The 27,385-nt window shown below is 42.4% G+C and overlaps 1 protein-coding gene across 1 annotated transcript; it reads left to right on the forward strand.

Moving 5' to 3' along the window:
• On the forward strand, positions 1–26,093 carry Tekt3 (tektin 3). The gene is made up of 7 exons (XM_004663108.2): positions 1–579; positions 3,768–3,851; positions 6,986–7,056; positions 11,020–11,163; positions 13,152–13,374; positions 16,899–17,053; positions 25,877–26,093. The coding sequence occupies exons 1-7, from the start codon at positions 1–3 to the stop codon at positions 26,091–26,093; spliced, it is 1,473 nt and encodes a 490-aa protein (XP_004663165.1).
• Positions 26,094–27,385: the final 1,292 nt, after the last annotated feature.

The raw sequence follows: 27,385 nt of genomic DNA on the forward strand, positions 1-27,385 counted from the left end.
ATGGAGCTTGTGGGTTCTTCTTTGACGGCAACGTATGCCCACCCTAAACCAACACCAACCAGTTTTCTACCAGCCATTGGTACCTTGGCATCAACCTACAGGGACCGTTTTCCCCATAACAACCTGACTCATTCATTGAGCCTTCCTTGGAGACCAAGCACCTACTACAAAGTGGTCTCCAATACCCCGACCTTGGACCCGTATTGCACTAGAGCTCAGAGGGTATGTGAGAGCACCATGCTCCCCTTTGTTTCCAACAGAACCACTCTCTTCACAAGGTACACTCCGGATGACTGGTATCGGTCCAACCTAACCAACTACCAAGAGTCTAATACATCGCGACATAATTCAGAGAGACTCAGAGTGGACACGTCTCGACTCATTCAAGACAAATACCAAGAAATCAGGAAGACCCAGGCTAACTCGACCCAAAATTTGGGACAACGTGTCAATGACATAGAGTTTTGGAAATCTGAAATTACTCATGAGCTAGATGAAATGATTGGAGAGACAAATGCACTTACTGATGTTAAGAAAAGGTTGGAGAGGGCTTTGATGGAGACGGAAGCTCCTCTTCAGGTAAACATGAGCGGGGACAGAAGGTGCTTCATCTTTATTAGTATAGCTTTGTTGCATATCAGATCCTGTCTCACTTTGTCTGTAGAAGCACTCCCATCAGAAAATGTACTGTAAGTGCTTTCAGTAATGGCTCAACCGTTGCCATTTTACACATCATACGGAACAACCACCGTATGAATGAATTTTGCACGTAAAGCAAATTAATTAGAGATACTCTTAGGATACTCAGTGCTTTCAGGTGAAAATGTAAACATTTTTAAAAAGTATTTTACTTATTAGAGAATGGGTATACCATGGTCACCTGACACTGCAAATGAACTGATGTTGCATGTGCCACTTTGTGCTTCTGGCTTTATGTGAGTACTGGGGAATCAACTCAGGCTGTCAGGCTTTGCAAGTAAGAGTCTTTAGCTGAATAATCTCTTCAGCCCCTACAAATGTAAGCTTATTTCTTTAAAAGGATCACATGATCACTGAAGGCTCTAGATTAAGACAACGACTTAAGAAAATAATTATTCATTTAAGAAACTTTTTGCTTTCTTAGTCTGTACCATGAAGTGCCTCCTGGGTCTATTATGATTCTGTTTCAGGTCCCAGATGATTGAGGGAAATCTCCTGGGGACTCAGTCTGAACTTTCTTAAATAGATAAATGGGGCTGAGTATAGGCCAGTTATCAAAGTAACAGGCAGCATTTCATTTAGTTGCTAGCCCCTGATCAGGCTTTGAAGTGGACTCCAATCACCTGGGACTGTTGGACCATGTGATGGGCTATTTACTCCATCCTGCCTCCACCATTACAAAGAAAAAATTCTATACTTAATGATGGGGAAATTGAATAAATTATTTTAAAGTTATGTACAGCTTGATGAATGCAGCCAATACCATTTGTCTTAATGCTTGTGACTCATTTCTATGTGCCATGTCCTTGGAATAGGTCTGTCATGGTATTTGTGGTATAACAGTTTAATGACCAAGGACTTGGAAGTTCAGTGGTTGGAAGAGTCTGTTGGGCATCTCTGTGCACTATCATTTCTTGTCACATTCTTTTTTTCACTAACCACAGACACATATAAATATGCATAAGCCCTAGAGGCTCAAGATAGGTTGGTAGCACACAAACATTATCTTTTAAAAATAATTCATTCTGGATTGTGGAGCAACAGAAGCCTTATGCCTTCCCCCTGAGCCCTGAGTTATTTTGAGGATTGTGGGCTTTCTATAATTCACCTCTCACCATTGCCTTCAGGGCCTGGAAATATTCTTAAAACTGCAACCACTTATCCTCTTAGTCAATTTCTAGTAGACATTCTGTTTCTTCTCTTAGTTCCCTATACCATGATGACTACATTCCATGATATGGTTCTTGTAGTCAGCTTCACATTGCTGGGATGAACATCCAAACAGACACAGCTTATGGGAGAAAGTGATTTATTTCAAGCTTACAGATCCAGGGGAAGTTCCATCAATGGTAGAAAAAGCTGGCCCCCTTTCATAGATCCAGCAAACATCAAACAGCCAGCACACACCGAAAGCAGCAAACAGGAACCCAGAACTCAAACTGCTCTGCCTATGCATTTGGGATGGAAGTAGATTTGTCCCAGTGACCCCGTCCATAGCAGGAGTCTTTCCTGCTAGGGGCTAAAGCTGTACACTCAATTTTAATAAAACACTCAAGAATATGGGGCCATACATTGAAAGCACCACAGTTGACATGTGAATTTTTCATGCAGTTTCTATCTGGTTTTTCTTATGTGGTGCAACATTTATTGCCATCACAGTATTAGAAGGTCCTGGTACAATTAGGGTTTGTCACATAGCGATAAATCTCCACATAAAACACATGGCACTTAATATAAGAAAGATTGCCAAAACTTAATAATACAACAACAATTAAATCAGTCAGGTGACTGTCTTTGGCTTGATTTTTCAATAATAAACACTTGTAACATCTAGGGTTGGCTCTATAATGCATCACTGGTGGGACTGTAGATTGGTAGAAATTTTCTGGAAAGTGATTTAATACTATATACTTAAATAATCAGAGTTCCCTCATGCATTAGTTCCTTTTGTAGGAGATGCAAATTATACTATTGAAATTAGAGATTCACTCAAAGATAGGATTCAATGATAGATCCCAACTACTATACATTTTAAACTTTTCAAAATAACATTGAGTAGTAGTCTCATGCTATGAGATAATTTTTGAAAAGAAACATTTGAACTATATGATGTTCTTTGAAATATAATTTATTGTTAGCAATTTATGCTGTTTTCCACTGTGGTTCTCAACATATGCTGCCTAGAAAATATCTTATGACTTAGGTCTACAGTTTAATGTTGGTCCTAAACAATATAATATGAAATTGTAAGGTCATTATAGCCTCCACTTTGTTAAAGTAAGCAAGCAGAAAAACAATGATAGGGGAATGGCTCCTCATATTTTACATATTTTTAATCCTAATGAATAAAACATGTCATTATGTAGTTAAGAAAATAATAAATGACACTTTAAAAATGACTTGGATTTTTGGGCACACAAATATTTTTATGTCTTGAAAAATTTCATCAATTTTTTTCTCATTCTTTTTAGTAGAAAGAATTTGGAAATAGTATCTTAAAATCTATGTTTCATGCTATCTAATTCTTTCTTGGAAAATCACTGCCAAGTCATTTTCTTAGATGCTAATTTGTAGGTATTAGGCAGATACCCTCTGCTTCATTTTCTCAACTTTCCAAATTTGAAACTTTTTCAAATTAATTTCCAGAACTAACTCTACTTTTAAAAAATATTTATTTATTTATTTGAGAGAAAGAGGGAGGGGGAGAGAAAGAGAGGAAGACAGAGAGAGAATGGGTACACCAGGGCCTCCAGCCACTGCAAACGATCTCCAGACACATGTGCCACCTCATGTGTCTGGCTTACGTGGGTCCTGGGGAACCAAACCTGGGTCCTTAGGCTTTGCAGGCAAGTGCCTTAACCACTAAGCAATTTCTCTAGCTCTCTTTTTTGTAGCAGCAAAGATTTATTTAGTTGTCACAGTCTTTTGCATTCTAGACCTTCCCAAAATGGTTTGAAAAGTTGATACTGAGAATCCCTATTGACCTATTGTGGAAATGAATCAGTAGATCTTTTAATCACTGGCTGTGGTCAGGCTGTATTAATGTCCTGTTTTTGGTGGACCTATAGGTTGCCCGAGAATGTCTATTTCACCGAGAGAAAAGAATGGGAATTGATCTGGTTCATGATGAAGCTGAAATAGAACTACTGACGGTAAATATAGGGGAAATGCTCTGGCAATGAGAAACTTATTGTAAATGTGTGCTTAAAGTGCAGACATAAGAATGCTATTATGTAAGTGAAGAGTTAGCATATCAGGAATGTGTAGCATTTAATGAAGACACATTTTTCTTGTTTTAAAAGTAATATATGTATATATATACATATACATATAGATAGATAGATAGACAGACAGACAGACAAAGAATTTCAAAAATACAGAAGACTAAAGGCAAAAATCATTAGCAGCCTTAACAGAGAGCAATCAGTGTCAATTTTGGGAACGCTTTAGTCATTCTATAAATCATGCTCAGAAAGCTGGGGAGATGTCTCAGCGATAGATAAAGTACATGCCATGCAGCTCTGAGGACCTGAGTTCAGGTCCCCAGACCCCACATAAAAGCCGGAAGCTGTGGCAGGCTTCTGTAGTCCCAGCACAATTATGGTAAGAAGTGCGGCAGAGACAGGAGGATTTCCTGGATGCTCCCATGTGGAGCACAGAACACTGAGAGACTCTGCCTTGAAGGTAAGGACCTGCCCAGTTGTCCTCTGACCTCCACATGCACACTGCGGCATGTTACATGCTCACACACACAAGCATGCACACATATACATACTGCACATATAGATGCCAAATTAAACAAACAAATACTGCTTAGATACATCCCATCCAACTCATACAATGATGAAACAGACATGTTTCTAAGTATATAATCACACTGAATTTGTGGATTCAAAATCTGCTTACTTCATTTAAAATTCAGTAGAGTAAGTTTTCCTTATCGTTAGATGTTTCTCTGGGACATGATTTTTAATGGCTGTACAATGTTCTACAGTGTTACTGTGCTATTGTTTTATAATAAACATCATACTTCTCTTGGTAAATAGCTAGGTTGCTTCATTGTCTTGCCCCTTTTTTTCTACTTTAGTAATTGCAGAATCAAAAAATGTTATTACTGATAACTGAATATACTTCTGACTATTTCCTTAGAATTCATCTTAGGAAAGGCAACATAGATATTAATAGGGCAAGGGATATAAGTATTTGGGGAACCTTGGTACATTTCTAAATTGCTACTTGAAGACAAGGGCTGTATCTGTTCCACTTTGCTGAATCTCCAAGTCTCTCTTGCTCCTCTCACCTCTTAATTTTGATTTAGTTCTAAGTTCTCTCACTTTTCTGTACTGCCTACAATAAGATCTCTTTCATTCCTTAAGATTTCAGTCATTATGTTCTTGAGTCTACCATTAATCTATTTCTTTGACATGGACATTTTATTAAACATTAGTTCTGCAACCCTAAGTGCCTTGCCAAATATTTAAATTTTTTGATTAACATGTAACAATTTTACAGCTGCATAGAGTACACAGTGGTAAACGCAGCTCTCCTCCCCCCACCCCATTGCCCTTGCAGCTCCCTCCACACCCAGCTACCTTTTTCTACTAATGTACCAGTGTCCTCTCATTGTCACATCTTGGGTGGCAGCCACTGACTGCCTTGACCCTTTTCACTAGTTTTCAGCTCTTTCTGTTCTGAAAGAAGATTCATGTAAAATTCCCATGCACTTTCCCTACCCCATATTTTACTGTTGTCTGTAATATGCATTGTCCTCAGTTTCTTCATTCTGCTGAAAACTGTCCCCTGGCTGCAGGAGACAGTCACTGAGGCTGTCCCTTGTTTGGATCCCAACTGAGGCTACAAGTTTTCTCTTGAGGTGATGGGAAGCTAAAGTTTGTGAATCTGTTTTGTCTCCCTACTATCCTAAGATATAGTTTCCTAAGAGGTGGATTTGAACAGGAGGTGCTTTGTGAAGGGTTCACCTGCTCAAGTAGTAGGATTAATAGAAGATTCTTCAAACTCAGAGACAGAATTTTCTATTTGGTTTTCATATGAAGCACGGCAGATAAGAACACATTTCAATCATGTACTTTGAGAATTTCTAAGAAGTCAATGAGGAAGTGTTACTCCTTCTCAAGTCTAGGAAGTTCATGGGGCATCTGCTCTTCCTCAAGCAGTGTCAAGAAGCCTGGGACCACCTCCCAGCTCCTGTCCCACTCTCCTGTACTCACAGGGCTCCTTGGATCAAGACTCCTCCATCTGCATATACTCACCACCTCCTATAAGCTTTCTTCTCTTGGTAGGGGAGGAAGTGCTTTGCATTCATCTGCCTCTAATGCAGCTATTTCAAGGCCAAATACAAATATTGGCATATGATCTGCCTTATCTCTGTTCAGGCCCAAACTATCTTTAATATGATTTTTTAATATTAAGAGTTTCACCGGGTATGGTGGTGCACGCCTTTAATCCCAGCACTCGGGAGGCAGAGGTAGTTGGATCCTTGTGAATTTGAGGCCACCCTAGGACTACACAGTGAATTCCAGGGCTAGAGTGAAACCCTACCTTGAACCCCCCCCCAAAAAAAGAAGAGTTTCATTAAGCATGACCTACAATCCCCATGGGAATGACCTGCATCCCCAATGAGGAGGGTCCCTTTTGAAAAGAGGCAGTGATGAGGGAAAGAAAGATACCAAAATATGCTGTTTACATACTAAGTATGCTCATAACTAATTAAAAAAAGAAGTTAAACAAGAGTTTCATTAAATGCATTTTCCTCACTAAACATTTCAGGCATGCAATTTAAGTTCAGTATGTCACATTACCAGATTTTTTTTTTTTTTTTTTGAGGTAGGGTCTTACTCTAGCCTAGGCCGACCTGGAATTCACTATGTAGTCTCAAGCTGGCCTCAAATTCACAGAGATTCTCCTACCTCTGCCTCCCGAGTGCTGAGATTAATGGCATGTGCCACCCAAACTGGCTACCAAAATTTTGGTCTAGTTATTTTTCACTGCTTTAATTAAGGACAAAGATAAAACAAGGGAACAAAACATAAAATTTTATCCATGTCCCATTTTGGCTCTTAGTATAATTTCTCAATCGTTCTCTAAGGAGTGAGTCTCAGACCAATATCTAGTTTGTAGTATATAGTTTGGGCATATTTGCAGGTAAGTGTATAAAAAATTATTTGCAAGCTTAACAAGTTTTCAACAAAGCTTTCATTACCTTTCTAACATTGGATGTTATATTCAATAATGAAGACATTAATTTCTGGTTTTTTTTTTCAAGTAGGAAGTTGATAATATTCTGTGTTGTCAAGAAAGAATGAGGCGACATTTGGATAAGGCTATTGCCCAACTTGCGTAAGAGCTTTATGCAATTTACACTCTATCCTTAGACTATGCTTCTATGCCTCTCATTCACATTTCTCTTAACTTTTTCTAAGATCATACACATGCACACTCATGCATGCATAGCAGCACACATGCAGTTTTATTCAAAGATTAAAATGAGTGCTTGAAGTTTTGACTTAAAATTTTATTTAAAGAAATAATTCTGAGGTTCTGTAGAAGGATTTCTGCTTTCTCTTGGAGTATGGCTAAGAGTTCTTTCAACTCAAAAATCTTTTACTCTTTAATAAGAGATTGACTTTTGTGTGTTCAGTTATAACAGCCAAGAAAGCAGTAAGTTGTGGCTCCCTTATGTTTATTTTTCATATCTCATTAAATATGCATCTCTCCTGATGACATTGTCATAGCATTCACTGCATTCAACTGCACAGCTTGCTTTTCCTGTTCCCTATTAGAATACAAATTCCTCAAGAGAATTGATACTTTTTTCTTGGTAATCATAGATACTTAATACTTAACGGCAAATGTAGGGGAAGAAGAATAATCAGAGAAAATTCCTAAGTGGTAATCACAGCTAGTAGCATAGAAAAAAGCTGCACCTGGGACCTAACAGGGCCTGAGAGATCAATGTGGGTATGGCCATAGAGAGAAGTAAGGTTGAAAATTTCCCTCAAAGACATGATGGCTGTGCTTATACTACTGTTGTCCAAGGTGACATAGAATATATCTGAAGGAACCAGTGTCATTACATCTCACTTAGTTTGCCCACTCTGTCCAACCCTGGGAAGTTTGGTGAATTTACATGCAAGATCCTCTGCAGGTGTGATTAGAAGGGCTCTTTAACTCAGAGATTGGTGAGAATAGGCAAAAGATTATTCAATATGCCTGCCATGATTTGATTAATTATATAGTTTACTTCTGTTATAAATACCAGGCAGTGTAGCTCTGAGAGAAACTTTTGGTTTCTGCTGCATAAGAACTGCCGGAACAACATTCCATGTGGTTCAAAGAATTGTTTCTGAACTGTTTGGCATAGTCACTCATCTTATTTCATAATCTAAAATCTGCTGCTATGCTTGGTGTCCTTGACCTGTCTTGGCCTCGATTGTCCCATGCTGGAGTAGCTCCATCATGCCCCCTTTAACAGACTCTTCCTGCTTGCTGTCACATAGGTCTTTGCAGAAGGTCCTCCCTACTTGTGTGTGCTTGCTTTAAATCTTTGTTGCTGATCCTTTAAGAAGCTTGGCTTTGCTTTGGTATATAGAGAACAAAGTGCTTACCTCATTTCTCAGGATGGTTTTTTCACTGTACTCTCACCAGTAATGGCGATAGGATGAGAATTAACTTTCTCTCAAGTGGGTTTCTCCACTTCATTTGGTTTTGAAGCCCTCAGAATGGATCTCAGCTGAAAATGGAGTCTCACTGGGCACTCATATGGCAGCCATCTGGGGCTATAAGACAGGCTGATGAGCGGTGTCCCAGATACCTTTCCAAGGAGGCTGAGGTCAGGTGAGGAGTCCAGGCTCCCTTTCTCATCTAGGATATCATCCCAAGATAGGAAGCTCATGAGATACACTGGTCCCAGATAACAAATGAGACCTAGTCCAGAGTTCCAACAGAGTAACCCAAGGCATTGAGGCTGAGCAAGGGAAAACAGCTTCAGGGTTTTATCTTGCATACATATATTATTTTAGAACTCACAAAATCCAGATAGTTTGTGAGTTGCTTTCTTCGTTTCTTTTTTTTTCAATTTTAATTTTAATTTCATTTTTTTTCTTTTCACAATTTTTATTAACATTTTCCATGATTATAAAAAATATCCCATGGTAATACCCTCCCCCCCTGCACTTTCCCCTTTGAAATTCCATTCTCCATCATATTACCACCCCATCTCAATCATCATTATACTTACATACATACAATATCAACCTATTAAGTACCCTCCTCCCTTCCTTTCTCTTCCTTTTATGTCTCCTTTTTAACTTACTGGCCTCTGCTACTAACTATTTTCCTTCTCATGCAGAAGCCCAATCATCTGTAGCTAGGAGCCACATATGAGGGAGAACATGTGGCACTTGGCTTTCTGGGCCTGGGTTACCTCACTTGGTATAATCCTTTCCAGATCCATCCATTTTTCTGCAAATTTCATAACTTCATTTTTCTTTACCGCTGAGTAGAACTCCATTGTATTATCCACCCATCAGTTGAGGGACGCTTTCCTCATTTCTAATAAAAAAAAAAAATTAACTGTCAAGCCAAGTGATCTGTACTCAGACACAGGCTCCATTGCAGGGAAGCTGCTGCTGGAGTCAGTTCACTCAGTTCCATGCAGTCTTTCCGGAGTGACTCCTGTACGCCTGCCTTGTTTACAGCTTCTGGAAGCACAGAAATCACTAAGATTGTTCAGTTGTCCCATTTCTAAAGGACTAAATGCTGACAGTTCTGGCTTTATTTCTAGCACAGACTTTTCCAAATTGTGTTTCTCCACATGAGTGTGTAATGAGCACTCAGGCTTGTGTGTGTCACTTGAAATTCCCTAGCTTCCATCTCCACTCTCACCTCCAGTGATGGAATTCCATTGATCCTGTGACTCAAGCTCTTTATTCTCACTGGGTTCAATCTCGTAGGAGATTGTCCTCATTCTTTTAAAAAAGTTTTTTTATTTTATCTTTGACATTTTCATACACATATATAGTACATTTTGATCTTTTCCTAGTTGCCCTGTCTTATCCCTTCCCCTCCTGTTATATCCTTCCATATCCATCCAGATTCTGCCAACCTCTTCCCTCTCCCTACTGTCCTCTTGGGCCTTGCCATCAGCATCTCCTCCAAGCCACTGCTGTGGTTTCCTAGTGGGTCTCCCCAGAGGGCCCCTACAGTCTGTTTCAGCATAGCATGAGAGTAATCCTTTTAAATCGTGAGCCACTAGTTTCAATTTTATTTAGAAGAAACCTTGTCAGCTTCCAGTGTCCAACCTACTACTGTTTCCCATGTCTTTGCTCCATGTCACCCGGTTAGAACTATCCTGACCACCCTATTTAATAATCATAACCGCACTTAGGACCTCTTCTTCCTGCTTGATAGTTTGCACCTCTTATTTACTGTGTCAGCCAGTGGCATAAGGCTCCTTAGAGAATAGTTTCTGCTTATCTCCTGTTGTACCCAGTCTTTTAGTAGGCAGGCAATGCTTCTTTACTGAATGTACTGTTGCATGAATGAAGATGTGGTTCATCTGTCACCCATGATTTCTACCCTCAACCCATGGCCAGCCTCTGGCCATAAGTTGTGAGTCCTCTCTCTGGCATGCAGGGAAGGCTATACCTCTCCAAGCTCAAATAGGGTCTCTCCCTTCCTAGCAGCTGGGCTGCTGGGGCACAGTGCTGTGGTTAAACCTCCAGTTCTTGACTTTCCTGTAAGCATGGTATCTCCTGAACTGGGGCTTCATTTTGACCCTTAGTTTATATCTCTTGCCAAGCTTCTTAGCTATAACATGACCACAAACTAAGTCACCAATGGATAGAGGAATGCTCAGCTGTGAATGTGTTATACTTTCTTGGGGGAATTATACTCAAAGTATAGAAAGGAAGGAGGGAAAGATGCAGAAGAACAGAAAGGAGGAAAGGAAAGTTCAGAAACGGACCCTTGACTGTAAGGCAGTGTCCTATCTCGAACAGCTGCTGTGTGTTAGGAAGAAACCGCGCTACACGCCCTCTCCCCTCCTCCACCATGCTCCATGGGTCAGGAATTATGGGCAGGACAGGAGTAGGGTTCTCATGACTCACATATATGGCCATCTCCAAAGATACTTCCTTAGGCTGGGAAGTTGACCTTCATGTGTGTGTGTGTGTGTGTGTGTGAGAGAGAGAGAGAGATGTGAAGAGCAAGAATGAGCGGGTCCTGGCTTAGGACAGTGCCGCTCCGTGCAGGAAGTGAATGCCTGACTGCGAAGCCTCATCTCTCCCTCCTGTGTTGTAGCTCCAACAGAGCTGCGCAGCATGAGCTGGAGAAGGACCTGAGCGATAAACAGGCAGCCCTCAGGATTGACGACAAATGCCACCACCTGCGCAACACTTCGGAGGGCGTCAGCTTCTTCCGTGGCGTGGAGAGGGTCGATGCCACGTAAGCTCACACATTCTACTTCTGTGATCTTGATCTTGACACTTCATTCATTCTTTCCTTTCAAAATGATGCAGCTTACATGTCAACATAGTGCATTTTCTGCAGCTATCACAGAATCCCTGGTACTTAGTGGTTTATAAAGAACAGAATTTTCTTGAGCTCACGGGTCTGTAGGCTACAGAGGACAAGGTGGCAACTTCTGGTGAGGGTATTTGTTCTGAAAAAAAAAAAATGTAAGGACAGGTGAGCATGTGCCAAATAGAAGGCCAGAGGGGCAGATTCATTTTTATAACAGCCTGCCCTTAGGAAAACTAACTGATGTTGACAAGAACTAACCAACTCTCTCAAGAAAGGCATTAATGTAGGCTGGGGATGAAGTGCAGTGGTAGGGTGCTTAATGCAGATAATACTCTTGAGTTTACCCTCAGTACCTGAAGCTATTTTTTTAAGTTATTAATGCTTCTTAATGACCTAATTTATTTCTTGAGGCCCCATGCCTCAACAATGGTCAGTTGGTTTGTCCAAAGAACAAGAAGGTGCCTGCTATACTCTCAAAGTGGTTCCCTCTCTAGAGACTACTTACCACCTTGCCTTTTTAAATTCTTCAAGTGTTTTCAGAGTCAGACCCATTGTTCTAAGTGGCCCCACGCAATACCTCTAGCTTACCTTGAAGCTGACAGAGAGCATATCTTAGAGGATGGGAGGTAGAAAAGGGATCAGATCACACACTTTTGCCATTTAGCCCTTTGAAATGCCTCTATTTCTAGCAGAGTTCTTAGCCATCTCTTATTTAAAAAATGACAAACAAAACAAAAGTCCATGACCTTATTTTTGGGTCATTGGATCTGAAGCTGAAACCTTTAGTCAACATAATGAATCCTACCTAATATTTTATTCTAAGAACTAACTAATATCATTCATTAAACATACCATCTAGAGGTAACCAAAATTATCAGCTCATCTTGAGTTAAACTCAACAGTTCCCCCACCACAGATGTTGGTTTCTTAAATAATGTTTTTTAAAAATGGTACTGTACACATACTCTTTACATATGATTTTTCACTTGATGATATATCAACAGTATTGGTTGTGAACTAAATGCTCCTCAGCTAATAAGTATTCATGAAGTAAGTGTGCATAAATTTGCATGCTACATAGATTACTTTCACATGCACGTAGTTAGCCTAGACTTCACTTTTGTAAGGTAGGTTGTATAATTTTTCAGGGCTGAGTATAAATATTGCTGAAACGAATGTCTTTCCATACTACCTTTGTGTATATTATTTCTTTAGGATAGTGGAATTCCTGACTTTTAAACATTTAAGTGAAAGACTCAGTTTGTGTTGTCTTTTTACTCTGCAGCAAGATTAGACCAATTCATCACCTCCACCTGCAAGACAGCAGAGATCTCCTAAATATGTCACAGGCTGAACATGAAATTAGTATTTCTCTTGCCCTTTGCTATTCTGATAAAGGATTCTTAGTCTGCTGCTGTTTTCATTGGAATGCTTTTGGTTACTCTCGAGGTTGGACATTTTTCTTTAAGCTTATTGGGCTATCGAGGGCACATTTGTTATAAACCTGCATACCAGTACCCTTCAATAATTCACCTTTCCCAGAAATGGTAGATTTGGCTTAAAATTTGGATCTACGGAGCAGCAGAAGAAAGTTTAAAATGAGTCTTTTGGGCTGGAGAGATGGCTCAGCAGTTAAAAGTGTTAAAGCTGGCACAGGTTCAATTCCCAAGCCCGGCACATAAAGCCAAGCGCAAAAAGGGGCACAAGCATTCATTTGCAGTGGCCAGAGACTCTGCCTCCCCCCCAACCCAGGCAGCTAGTATAAATATTTAAAAAATAAACTGAGCTTTTCTCTGATGTTTGTATTTCATGCAACAAGACTACATCAGTGGTATTGGGGTCTTTCCTGTCTTTCTTTTGTAGGCTCTTCAGACCGTCATTGTCATCACTGATTCATTTCCCATTTTCAGGGTCTCAGTGCCCGAGTCATGGGCCAAATTTACGGATGACAATCTTCTCTGCTCCCAGAGTGAGCGGGCAGCCTCTGCCAAGCTGAGAGATGACATCGAGAACCTCCTGGTTGTGACAGCCAATGAGATGTGGAATCAGTTCAACAAAGTGAACTTGGCTCTCACTAATCGAGTTGCTGAGACTGCAGACACTAAGAATAAGATTTATGTTCACTTATCAAAGGTAAGTCAGGGCTGGGTGTAAATTCAGAGGTAAAGATCCTGTCTAGTGTGTGCAAGACCCTGGCTTTAATATGTAGCATAACAAATGAATGTGAGTCAGTCATAGCTGTCCCTCACTAATGGGAACAAGGCAGTGGCCTCTGAGACCACTCCAGAAAGCTTCCATGGGACATGTGTGATCATCTGACCTGTGAAGACTGAGAAAAATTAAAAGTAGTGCAAAGCATAGTATTTGTTTCATCAACACAAAGAATATACTGTGTGGTAATTTGAATGTAATAATGTAAAAGTTTGACCCTGTAGACCCACACATATTAAAACTGAGTTGGCAACTTCAGTCCCTAGCAGGCAGATTCTTGCTTGGGGCGGGGGGGAGAGACTTGGAGGGAGGTGAGAATGTCACTGAGGGTGGATCTTGGAGTCCAGCCCTAAGGTGGGTTTGGGGGAAGATCTGATTCCAGTCCACAGGTGTGGGAAGAGTATTTGAGCTCTGGTGCCTTTGCTTGCTTGTGGTGCTGGATGTTGGTGGTGACTCTCTGCTTGAATCAGTGAAAGGGAACCAACTTCTGCCATTGATGGAACTTCCTCTGGATCTGTAAGCCTGAAATAAATTTCATTCCTCCTATAAACTGTGTCTGGTTGGATGTTTGTCCCGGCAATGTGGTGCTGAGTTAATGGAAACAACTTCATCAAAACAAAAATACTATGATTAAAGTTAATGAATCACTGTATACAACTAAGAAATGAATTTATTATTAACACACATGGCAGGAATGTTTGTTTTCTGTTCAGTCATTTTACATACCTTTTCTGGACTACAGAACCAAATAACAGGAAATAGGTAGTGTGCAGAGGGTTTTCACAGTCAGTAAAAGAAAGGATTCTGGCACAAGTCACATGTTTCAACATAAACAAGGCATTCTTCCTTTACTGAGTATCAGTCTTGGAGCTCGAAGCTGCTTCTGTAGACTATGTTGTATGTTTTATTTCTCCCTTTTCTTGTCTTTCTCCCCTTCCCTTCCCTACCCTTTCATTATTTCAATCCTTGTGGTGTGATTCTTGTTTGTTTGACATGGTTTTGCCCAAAAAGGTGTTCCAAAGGGTGCCATGTTTCCCCAGGGGGCAGCATGTTACCTTTCCTGCTCACGGTCTTAGTTATGCAGAAGATATTAGCTGATCCAGGCATTGTTGCTACCTTGTAAAAGGAAGGGAGAAGCAGAAAACGTGGGAAGGTATTTTTGCTCCCAAGCTTATATTTTTGGAGATGTATACATAGGAAAAACTCATGGCCATTAATGACAGTAGGCAATTAATGCACAGTGATTGCCAGATAGCCAGTGCAAAAAGCGTGTTGTGGTTTGAAAGGAGAAGTGAGTGGTGCAAGTGAGGTGGCACCTTGGAAAAAGCCTTGGAGATAGCCAATCAGAGGTCAAATTCCGTTCTCTGAAGAGGGTGGTGAGGCCAGTATGAGCAGGTGTGTCCCAGTAGAGAAACTTGGAAGTAGGTTGGAGCCACACTGGGAAGAAATTGAGTGGCGTCAAGTGCTGTCTTTGGGGGAGGTAAAGGAGCCTCTCTGGAAGTCCAAGAAGCCTGAGGTGATAGAGTTCTTTTGCGAATCAGATTTTCATTTGCTAACGTGCTACCTCTCTAGGGCTGTTGTAACATAAAATGACGCAGACTGGGTGGCACAAAAATAGAAATTAGCTTTCCCGCAGGGCTAAAAACTGGAAATCTGAGCCTGGGATGCCACAAGAGTGCTTGCTTCTTGAGGTCTGTTTCCTTGGGTGCTTCACTATTGGTCTTTGAACCATCTTCTCTTTGTGTATATTATAACCAGATTTCCTCTTTTATAAGCATACTGCCCATGCATACTGAATTATGGCACACCCTACTGACTTCATTTTAACTAGACCGTTGTAGAGGCTGCCTCCAAATGCCATCACATTCTGGAGTCCTAAGGGTTGGGACTTTAAAGTAAAATTTTTAGGAAAAGGACACACAATTAAACCCTAATAAGTAGATCCAAAGTACGGTGTTAGACACTTTGGGACACATGATTGTCAGACTGACCTGCTGACTCATGTCATAGAGTGACACAAGACACACACATAGATGCACACAGACGAAGTCTAGTCTACTGAGAAGGTACAGAAAGGACCACTTGAAACCACACATTCGTGCTGATCGTTTAGTGAAAGGGGCAGTTTTTACTGCACTTGACAAACATGCATTACTTCATGGAGAGAGAGCATCTAAATAACACTTCCATGATCTTAAGAGCACAGTAATTTTTGGCAGGTAGATAAAAACTTGAGAGAGAGAGATAGAGGCCAAGCCCAAATGGCAGATTTAGGAATGCCCGAATTACATAGACATTAAATAGGGGTGGTTTGCAGAGTTACTATAGAGGGTAGAGGACGCAGCAGAGAAGTTTCCTTGCACAAAACCTTGGAGGTAGGATGAGCAGCAGCTAGAAAGACAGGAATTGGGCTGGTAGTTATTCAAAGAGAACACGGGAGGAGACAGAGTTTCATGGAGAGGAAGGTGTTCAAGAGGTCTTGGTGTTGGCTTTGAGAGGCACTTTCATCAAAGCAATGAGATCTAGAGACACAATCCAAGAGCCTCTGGAATACCAGGGGAATGGAAAGTAGAGGGAGTAGGCGCAGGCCTCAGAGAACCCAGAGAGAGCACCGGCAAGGGTGGGTGGAGAAGGCTCTGTGGGGTTGGATCTGACAGTGGTGTAAGGCAGGTGAGGGTTTGCAAATATGCTGCTGATACCCGGGTCGCATCCAGGCCACAAGAGAGGGACCGAAATGGAGAGGATGTAGGGCTGTGGGAATTCAGAGGGCAAGGGCTAGTCTTAGAACAGAAGAGGGTCACCAGGAAGAGATCTACGTTATGCAGTTTTGGGTTTCCACTTTAAGGAGCAAAACACATAAGATCAGGCACAACGATTCTCTCTCTCTCTGTATCTTTCTCTCTCTAAAAAAAAAAAAAATTAAAAAGAATATGACACTGCCAGTACTCTACCTTGCCGCTGAGGCACCCTGGCTTAAATCTAATGAGCTTCCAGACAGTCTTTGGCCAGGAGGAAGACAGCCCTCTTGAGTTGGTAAGATGATAGAGAGGCAAGAATGCGCTGATGAGAGGAGGACGGTTAGAGTCACTCAGACCTCAGGCTCTCCCTTTCTTCTGTTACCCGCAGCACTTATCAATTTGCCATTTGGGACGAGTAGGTGGTGTTGCCAATTTGTGTGGTGTAAGTACTGTCAGCCTGGCCAGCTTGGAGTCACCAACATGCCATCACTGATGCAGAGTTGAGAAGAGAGGAACAGTGAGCTCTCTGGGATGTGGTTCAGCTAGCCCAGCACAATCCCCCGGTCCCTAGGGAAGCAGGCTAGGAAGGACCAAGGGTCTCGGTGAATCCGCCTCCTCCCAGAGGAGGCGCACAGACACAGGATGATGGGACGCTGGTTGTTCAGGGAAGAGCACCAAGCTTCAGACATTTGCTTCTTCTTGTCACAGACCCTGCAGGAGATCTTCCAGACAGAAACAACCATAGAATCCATCAAAAAGGCGATCAAGGAAAAGTCTGCCTTCCTGAAGGTGGCTCAAACCCGACTGGATGAGCGTACAAGGAGGCCGAACATAGAGCTGTGCCGGGACATGGCTCAGTTGCGGTAAGGCGTGGGGTGGTGCTGGGCAGGAGGGAACAGCTCTGGCTTCTCCGTGCCTGGCTGTGGCTCAGGCTCTGTATAAAGATACTTTCTGATGACGCGTGTCAGGCAGGAGCCCTCTTTACAACTGTTACTCATGGAGACTTGTTGAATGGGTAAGAATTCAGTTTGGGATGATGGAGAAGCTCTTGACATGATGGTGGTGATGGCTACCTGACCATGTGAGTGCATTTGACGTCAACAAAGTACATACTTAACGGGTTAAAATGGTAAAATTTATGTGCATTTCACCACACTTAAAAAAAAATTGAAATGACATCCATACGTCACATTAAAACACCATTGAGCTCATTGAGAGCATGGCTGGGCTTCTGTGCACCTCTCTGGAGACCTTGGTTTCCAGAACACCTCTCTTGGAAGGATTGCTGCTTTTTTTTTTTCCTTTCTTCTTTTTTTTTTTTTTTTTTGCATATTTCTGTGTGCGGGGAGTGGCTCTCAACAGAAAAGGAACTTCACCACCAATCCCAACAGCTGCTCTGTACTCAGTGGCTGGCTGTGGCATCCTTGGGCCCTTAGCATCTGCTTCCGCCACTCCGTGAGCCTTCTCTGGGCTTCTTTCAGTGTGTGCTGGCTCTTAGTGGGAATTCTATGAGCTGTGTCAAGCTCAGCACCCACACACAACAGGGTGTGTGTGTTGGGGGGGGGTCAGACTTCATAGCCTATCTGCTAAACACTGAGGGGTCCTCTAACTCTAAGTTTGAAGATCGCTTAGTATATGAGCAACATGAATTGGTGAGGATTTTTCTTTTCTCCACAGCCACATTCTGTTTTCCTTGTCACATACTTAAAAATCTGCCCTTTCTTTCTGGATTCCATCATTGTTGTCCACAGGTAATGGGACACTTCTAGAAGTGAGTCAAATTGATAGCATCTGGAGAGACAGAGTGCCATAGAGAGACTCTGCAAGCCTGGTCCTTTACCTTGTTCTGTGGCCAAAGCCCTTTACCCTGCAGTATTTATACAAAAGATAAAATGGCTTTGGGTATTATCAAAGCAACCAGAGCTAGTTCAAAGTGATGAGACCTGGAGGGAAAAAGGAAGGGGGATCCTTATGAGGCCAATTGACCATGACATTAATAATAATAGAGACAATGATGGAGAGAAAATGGGTCCCTCTTCCTACACAGCCCATTATTTGGAATAAGTTGCCCTGTTATGCAGAGGCAAGACACACCCCTGCACAGCCAGCCTAACGTGTCTCTGCTTCAGAAGAACCTGCCAGTAAGGACACTTTACTGGGAAAGCACACCACTTTACATAGTGTTCTGTAAACAAATAGTATCCTAAATATCAATTCTGTTTGTACAGTGTATTTTCAAAGTTTTCTTCTCAATTTCAAAGTCTTTCTACATTACTAATGAGTAAATGTTGATATATATGTTATAATATACATGTTAATATTATGGACAAAAGTCCACCTATGTATTTCTATGCAGTCACACCTTTAGAGTAATAAATTAAAATTTCTTGTTTTCAAAACAAATTTTGCCTACTGTGAATTGTATTAGAAAAAAAGATCCCTCCCACCTGGCCAATTAGGATTCAATCATGAACTGTGACTTGATGCAAATATTTGGAGAAGCTGAGCTCAATCTCCATGTTCTAAAACATTCCTGCTGAATCCTCAAAGGTGAAGGTGGAACCCAATATTTCAGACTTCAGATAAAGTCTCTGATGTTTGGTTGGTTGGTGCTAGGGTCGGAGCCCAAGGCCTTGTGCATAGGAGGCCCAGAAAAGGATCTGAGGAAAGGCTGAATGTGAGGTGTTAGCGGATTCCTCAGAGAAGCTGAACCATTGTCACACTGAGAAGCACATTCCCTCTCCCAGTTAACCCACTGAACTTGCTGCTCCTCTTGCCTCCTGCTGGCCTCCTAGCATGTCTGCTTCTCCTGCTTCTCTGTTGACTTTAGTACAAAACCCACTTTTTGTGTCTGTCAAGATCTCTTGTCGGAATATCCTTTCCAAGAATATTTAGGATTGTTATTTGGGGAAAGCTGATCATGCTGCAAGCCACCCTTTGGCTAGACTCCAGATCATAAACTTGTGGGCACAGACATAGAGAAAAATGGCCATTGTCATGTCCAGACTTTTATTCTCATTTAAAATTTTCTAAGTGGTTCTTTCAATAGCAATCCTAAATTTTCTGGGCATCTTTAGTGGAAAACCAGGGCAGGCTCTTCCTAACGTCAATAATCTAGATCTTTTTTTTTTTTTTTTTTTTATAAAGCTATAGTAGAGCTACTTGAATTTGAATGCAAGGTGTCTTCTTTCATGTCAGTCATTAAAAATGAGTGGCTTCAACAGAATAGTCATCAGCAAGGAAAAGGTGCTGGAAGGGAAAAGCACCTCAGAAAGAGCTGGAGCTGAGGGGTGCGGTGTCCCCCAACTCCAAGCTTAACTCATACAGCAGCAAGTCAGTAGGAGCTCCACTGCCCCGTCTAATACAAAGCATTGATACTTTAATGCAGTTGTTTCCAGTCTCCCATTGGTGACTTTCTACCAGACTGAGGTTTGGCTGCAAAGAATAAAGAGTAGACATAGGCCTGTTCTGTCTCCTATACTTCTGTTCAGAGGTTTGAAGTCAGGGACAAATGGGAGAGGAGAGACAATTCTCGAGTGGTATGTCCCACTCCCAGCCTCCCTGGAGAGCAGTTTCTCTGTGAGTGACACTTTACACACTGGATCTTTTAAAGAAGGCCTTCTTTATAAGCCAATCAGTGCTAAACAACAACAATAACAGAATACGCTTTCTGATAAGTTCTCAGACCCCTAAAATTTGGGCACTTAAGTTTTGACACTTCCGCTTCCCCACTGGACGGGCTGATGGGAGATGTGTATGGGGAGATATTTCCTTGGCCTTAGCTCACGACCAACCACCTCCAACCTTGGTTTTGCAGTGTCAGAGATGCAACACAGGGCTTTTCATGTGCCAGACAAATGCCCAACCACAAAGCTATGCCCCAGTTGGGCTGGAGAGATGGCTTAGCGGTTAAGCGCTTGCCTGTGAAGCCTAAGGACCCCGGTTCAAGGCTCGGTTCCCCAGGTCCCACGTTAGCCAGATGCACAAGGGGGCGCACGCGTCTGGAGTTCGTTTGCAGTGGCTGGAAGCCCTGGCGCGCCCATTCTCTCTCTCTCCCTCTATCTGTCTTTCTTCCTGTGTCTGTTGCTCTCAAATAAATAAATAAAAAATGAACAAAAAATATTAAAAAAAAAACAAAAAAGCTATGCCCCAGTCATTGGTTTTTTATTTATTTATTTATTTATTTTTTTTTGAGGTAATGTATCCTAGGCATGCCTTGAACTTTTGCCTCATCCTCCGGATGGCTGGCAATGCAGATGTTTGCCACCATGCCCCATTGGTGTGGGCCACTTTCCCCTCCTCAGCCTGGATGCAGGTGGGCTGAAAGCAGATTCCCCCATGTTCCCTCTTGCCTTTGCTTCCCCCCTCCCCCACAGCCTGGGTCTGGGTTTTGACTCAGAGCTCTGTTACAGCTCCCACCTCCCAAGTCGCTTTCTTCATCCAGCACACGGAAGTTGGTCTTCACCCAAAGCATAAGGTCTGCGAGCCTGTGTGCTGCAGGAGGAGCTGTGGGATGCCGCTGAGAGCGCTGCCAAGCCGCCTGGGGGCTGTTGTCGCTACACTGTGGACTGTGGGGTGGACAATCACAGGCTCCCCAAGGCCACAGAAAGACCCATCCTCTTGGATTGCACTGGGTAGAATTCAAACCCCGGGGACTGGGAGCCTCTTCCCCTGGGATTAGAGGTGGGCTTGCATTAGAGGGATCAAGAGACAGTTAAGTTGGACCTGGCTGACTGACCGGACGACAAAAGAAGGCCCTGAGGTTAGAAATGAGTGAGCAGGATGGCCCTGTGGATGAGTGGGGAGTGGTGGTAATGCATTGGGTGCAGGAAGATGTTTGGGAGACAGAAACCATCAGATTTTTATGGCAGGACATGAAAAAGGGGTAAGGTTCTTGATAATCAGACAGCCAGAACCATGAGCAGTTAGAGACAGGCAGCAAACAGCAGGGACTGAGCCAGAGATCAAACCGCTTGGCATATCTTTGGCCTGGAAATCAGATATGCCCCCAGTAACACCTTAGGGCTGGACCCTAGTATCTACTCTCAGTGACACCTCCTCCAGCCAGAAAGCTGGAGGCAAGCTTTAATAAAATACTGGAGACTATTGAAGGACATACATTTAAACTACCACACATACAAGTTATAAAACAAATTGATATCTGTGTGGAATACAAAATGACACTCCCTTTTCTGCCCTGGAGCCCTCTCCTCACCTAGCCTCACCAGCAATGGTGTAGTACATCTCCTGAGGACACTTTAAAACTGTTCTTTAGGGAGGGGGAGTAGGAGGGCTCTGATGTAGGTATACTCATCAATGCATACTATCTCAGGCTCTGTAAATGCCAGAGTTGTACTGACATTGAACTGCCCTGTGGTGGTTTGATTCAGGTGTCCCCCATAAACTTAGGTGTTCTGAATGCTAGGTTCCCAGCTGAGGGATATTTGGTAATTAATGCCTCCTGGAGGGAGTGTAGGGTTGGGGGCGGGCTTATGGGCTTTATAGCCAGTTTCCCCATGCCAGTGTTTGGCACACCCTCCTGTTGCTGTGGTCCACCTTATGTTGGCCAGGGGGTGATGTCCACCCTCTGCTCATGCCTGTAAGATAAAATGGATCTCTTTTTCCCAAAAGCTGCTCTTTGTTGGGTGGTTTCTACCAGCAATGTGAACTGGGCTGCAACAGTAAAGTGGTACCAAGAGTGGGGTTGCTGCTAGACACCTGACTATGTGGCTTCGGCCTTTTGGAGCTGATTTGAAAGAGGAATGTGGGAGGATTTGAAACCTTGGCCTAAGAGATGCCTTGCAGTGCTGTAAGTACAGCTTGATGGACTGTTCTGGTCTGAGCTGCAAGACCTGAATGCAGTAAGAACTATGGACTGTGAGGTTTGGCTTATGAGGGTGAGAAAGAGCTGTGCTTGAACTGGGCTAGCAGCGTAAGTGAGATGCTTGCTCTTATGCCCATATCCTGAGAAGTTGTGCGGGGTTGCTTTGTGTAGAAATGAACTGGTGTGAGCAGAGGGATATGGCACAGAAAGAAAAATCTTTGGGTGCACTGTTGCCCATTCAGCTGCAACTGAAAGATTACAACCTTTGAGATTGGGCCAGCTGACCATCGCTGCGGCAACAAGAAGAATGTAGACTCTTTTGAAGGGGCCTGAGTGTTCAAGGAGTGTCCTGTTCTTCAAAGTCTGCTTTATTCCCCCCTGGATTAACAAAATGGTACCCTACCTGGTATTGTGGAGTATAAGAAATGCTGGAAAGAGGGTCATTGAGTTTGCAACACAGTCTTGTGTTTTGGAAATGGCCATGGGCAGTGTGAAGTGGGTTTGCTGGTTGCCTGCATAGAGACCCCATGGGGCCATGAGGATGAACCGTGGCTTGCAGTGGAGACCCAGTGGAGATACTGGGACCATGAGATGGCTGCCAAGGAGCTGCCAGCCCCGATGAAGTTTCCCAGGATTGTGAGTAGCCTTGCTGGAGGGGCAGAATTGGAATGCCAGAGACTTGTTGCTGGTTAGAATTATCGGACTTGAAGATTTGTCACTGGCTAGAGCTGCTGGACTTGAAGCTACAGAGTTTGATGTTTGACCTGGTTGTTTTAAATCTTGTATTGGTTGAATGTTTCTTTGCTATGCCCAATGCCATCTTTTGCAATGTGAATTTTTATTCTGTGCCATTATGGGTTTTTTTGAGGTTATTTTTTGGTATTTGGCTCAGTTAAAAGATCTTGGACTATGGGGACGTATGAACATCATTGGGATTGATAAAAACTATGGGGACTTTTAAAGTCAGACTGAATGTATTGTATTTTACATCATGTATGGATATCAGTTTGTGGGGGCCAGGGGTGGAATGTGGTGGTTTGATTCAGGTGTCCCCCATAAACTTAGGTGTTCTGAATGCTAGGTTCCCAGCTGATGGAGATTTGGGAATGAACACCTCCTGGAGGGAGTGTATTGTTGGGAGCGGGCTTACGGGCTTTATAGCCAGTTTCCCCATGCCAGTGTTTGGCACACCCTCCTGTTGCTGTGGTCCACCTTATGTTGGCCAGGGGGTGATGTCCACCCTCTGCTCATGCCATCATTTTCCCCTGCCATTGTGGAACTTCCCCTTGAGCCTGTAAGACAAAATAAATCTCTTTTTCCCAGAAGCTGCTCTTGGTTGGGTGATTTCTACCAGCGATGCGGACCGGGCTGCAACATGCCCTCTGACTGCACTGCTAGATTGTGCAAAAAGTGTGAGATAGCTAGTTTAAGCTGAATTCTGAATAATCAATAAAAATATTTTATATAACTATATTCTATTTTTTACATAATACTTATATTAAAAATACTTCATGTTAAGAAAAAAATTGTACTGACTATTATTCAATGACAAAAGGTGGCAAGTGTGGCACATTCTGTCAATGGGACGAGTGAGCCTTGAGGCCATCATGTTCACTTATTTAAGCCAGTGGCAAAGGTACAAATACTGTGTGAGTCCACTAATGTGAGGCCTTTGGAGTAGTTACATTCATAGAGGCCAGGGTCTTGGGAAAGGAAGGATGAGAGCTGAGTTTTAATTTTGAGAGAAAGGAGTTCTGTGGGTGGATTGGTGATGGCTGCATCGTGGTGTGAGCATGCTGAATGTTACTGAACTGTACACATAAAAATGGTTAAAACAGAACATCTTATGCTATGTCTATTTTACCACAACTAAAAAAAAAAAAATCACTTAACACTTAAAATTACTTATTTATCTGAAATTCAAGTTCAACTGGGCAGGCATTCTGGGCATTGTCTGTGTGAGTTACAAATAGAAAGGAGATTATGAAATGGGTCATCCCAAAAAAGCCCAGTGTCCTGAGGCCAGCTTCTTGGGTCTCCGAGGGTAGAGACAGGAAATTCGACCCTGATCCCTAGGATAGTCTCTGAAGCTCTTCATTTCCTTCCCAGCTTCCAGGACAACTTAGTGCAGTTTATAAACACACGTGGGTTGCAGAACCTGCAGTTCATCAATCCTATGGGCTTCATTTCCTTGTCTGCAAAACAAGGAAGCTGGGCTCGATGACCTCTCTGAAGTGCTTTTTTTCTCCCCAGTTACAAGGTTCTATGAGCATATAGTTGCTTTGGAATAATGATGTTAATGTGGGTTGGATATTTTTCTATCCTCATGGGCTCTTTATACCTCTAAAATGTCTATATCCTTATTTGTTCAGATTCACTGCTCACTTCATAATTCTGTATATTTTAACTTAACCCATGCTCTTTTATTCTGCTAATAAATGAACCCTCCAAGCAGAGAAAATTTCAACTTTGCGTCACTGATTAAACTTTGGTTTAGTCATCAGGATCCCTGTGGCTTGCTTCTGGGGCTTCCCTTGGATATCAAAATCCATAAGCCTCAAGTCCCTATAGGGCTGGGGTTACAGGCATGTGTGGGTGCTGGGGAATCAAACTCAGGTGGTCTCAGGGCCTCTCTTAGGCCCTCATACTTCAGTGGCAAGCACTCTTACTTCACTGAGTTATTTTCCTAGTCCCTAATGAAAATCCAAGGTATAGAAAAACATAAATAAAACTAAAAAGGCAAACAACATTTTAGGGAAATATTTTCCACAAGCATAACAGACAAAATATGCATTTCTAATATTTGTATAGCACTATGAAAATAGCTAAGATTAATAGTAACACTCCAGGAAAAAGAAAAGTGACACACAGGAAGTTATAACTGAAATGCAAAATGGCCCACAAGCATTTAGGAAAGGTTAACAAATTTTACAAGAAGCATGAAAGCAAAACAATACTGAGGGTTGGGAAAAATGGCTCAGCAGTTAAAGGCACTGCTTGCAAAGCCTGGTAGCCTTGGTTTGATTCCCAAGTACCCATGTAAATATGCACAAAGTAACACATGTTTACAGTGGCAATAATCCCTGGTATGCACATATCCACTGTCTGCCTGCCTCTCTGCCAAATAAAAATGAAAAAAGTAAAAAAAAAAAAAAAGAAGCAATGATTAAAATCATTTGAGAACAAGTTGTTAGATCTTTGTCACAGAACAATATGTTTTTGTTTTTTTGTCCTGATGAAGAACATGGAATATTTTCCACTATCACACCTGAATGACATCTGCTATGGTTTCAGTTTCATATGACATCACTTTGTGTTGGATTTAGGTTTGGAAATTATAGATACATTTTCTCTGGGACTTTGAGGTATGACCTAGGGCATTGGTGGCAAAAGTTACATTATGCCTGGAACTGCGCTTAATTCTACATAGTGATTGCAGTTGGTGTTCCTCCCTTCTCAAACCTAAATAAATAAATAAATAAATAAAGTCTAAAGGTTTTTCTTTTCCTCAATTTTACTTTTTACAAAATACTTTATTAAAATTTTTCCCTTTTTCTTTTAAAATATAATAGTTAACATATATGTATGTATGGACACATATAGATAAGCCAATGTGTAGAGGTCTGTATGGTAGCTCAAGAATATGCTTGAGAGTCATGGACTGTGGGTTATGGGCCTGCATGAGGTTCAGTCACGCACAGCTCTGCTTCCTTTGCCATAGAAAGTGGTTCAGACCTGGGTCACCCAACAGGAGTTACATCTCCAGTAGGAATTCAGTAACAACACAAGCACTTAACTCAACTGGGAACAAACCACAGGAGTGCGACATCCACTATACTAATAATGTTTTCCCCCTGTGCAGCCTTGTTAATGAGGTCTACGAGGTGGACGACGCCATCCAGATCCTGCAGCAGCGCCTGAGAGATGCAGAGGACTCCCTGCAGTCGCTGGTCCACACCAAAGCTCTTCTGGAACACGACCTGGCTGTCAAAGCCAACACCTTGTACATAGACCAGGAAAAATGCATGAGCATGCGCAAGAGCTTCCCCAACACCCTCCGGCTGGTTGGCTTCTGTTAGGGACCTTGGCCTAACATCAGAGTGGTTTAGAGACTAGACACAGAGCACCACCTCAGTGTTTAACTGAGAGTTAATATATTCATACATTAAAGGATTGCATTGATAGAAACATGGCATGCTTCTGTCTTGGAAAGCCTTTCTTTCGTGTCTAAACCTCAATTTTCCATTTCCTGGGCTTCTGGATTATGGGAAGATAGAAAGAAAGATAGTCAGTCAAACAAGGAAAATAAAGAGGAGTACTTGTATAATTCTTGTTACTATATGTGGGACATGAATGAGCTGACAGGGAGGACTGTCATGAGGTGGCCTGGTCAGGAGTCACGCAGTGCTGCAGTTTTCATGTTCCCAAAGATCCGTGGTCTCCAAGATGGCACTGTGGGAGGTGGTTTGGCCTTAAAGAGGTGGAGCCTAGTGTGTGTGTGTGGGGGGGGGGGGCGGGTATTAGATCATTTGAGGTGTGCCTTTGAAAGCAATAGTGAGGCCTCAGCCTCTCTCTTTTTCTTTCTTTCCCTCCCTCCCTCCTTCCTCTCTTTTTCTTCCTTCTTCCTTACTGGAGCCATCCGGCACTTCAATCGGAGATGGGAATCAAGGAGTTCACACTTCTTGACTGGGGCCATCAGAACCCTGAGCCGAAGGAACCCTTTTCTCCTTATAAGTTAGTTTCTTGGGCATTTTGTTATGCTGGTGGGACGTTGACTGCAATATGGAAACAGGGAGCATTCTAAGCTCCCCTTTAAAACATACACAGCTTTGCAGTCCTGGTGGTGAGGAAGTTGGGACAGCTTAAGGGGGGGGGGAATGGGCGGGAAATACAGGTAAGACTTGAGCAATGCAAGCAGTGGAGTCAGACTTGAAGAGTGTTCATGAGAAGTCAGGACTTGGGAGCTTTCTACAGAGTTCAAGTGACAGGATGACAAAAGGTGGTGGGCTGGAGAAGGGGAGACTGCTTAAACCCTATGAAATCCTGTGGCATCTTAAAGCTTATTTTTGTTGATAGGGCTTGCAGGTGTCCTTCAAAATGCATGTATTAGGAAGTTAATCTCAAAACTCATATGTAAATGGTTTTGGAAGTGAAGCCTTTGCCCTCCTGAATAGACTTAGTTTATTCATAGATTACTGAGTTCATGGTTTCTCCTAGGCATGGCCTTGTTTTTAACAACAGCTCTCTCTGCCTTGTTTATTCTGGCTTCCCACATGTGGTGGTTTAAACGTATAGTCCCATAGACTCAGGCTTGAATCTTGTCTCCAGTGGTTGGAGCCCTACCAGGCAGAGGCATGTCACTGGGGGTGAA

The sequence above is a fragment of the Jaculus jaculus genome, chromosome 12 (genome assembly GCF_020740685.1).
Source record: "Jaculus jaculus isolate mJacJac1 chromosome 12, mJacJac1.mat.Y.cur, whole genome shotgun sequence".
NCBI lineage: Eukaryota > Metazoa > Chordata > Mammalia > Rodentia > Dipodidae > Jaculus > Jaculus jaculus.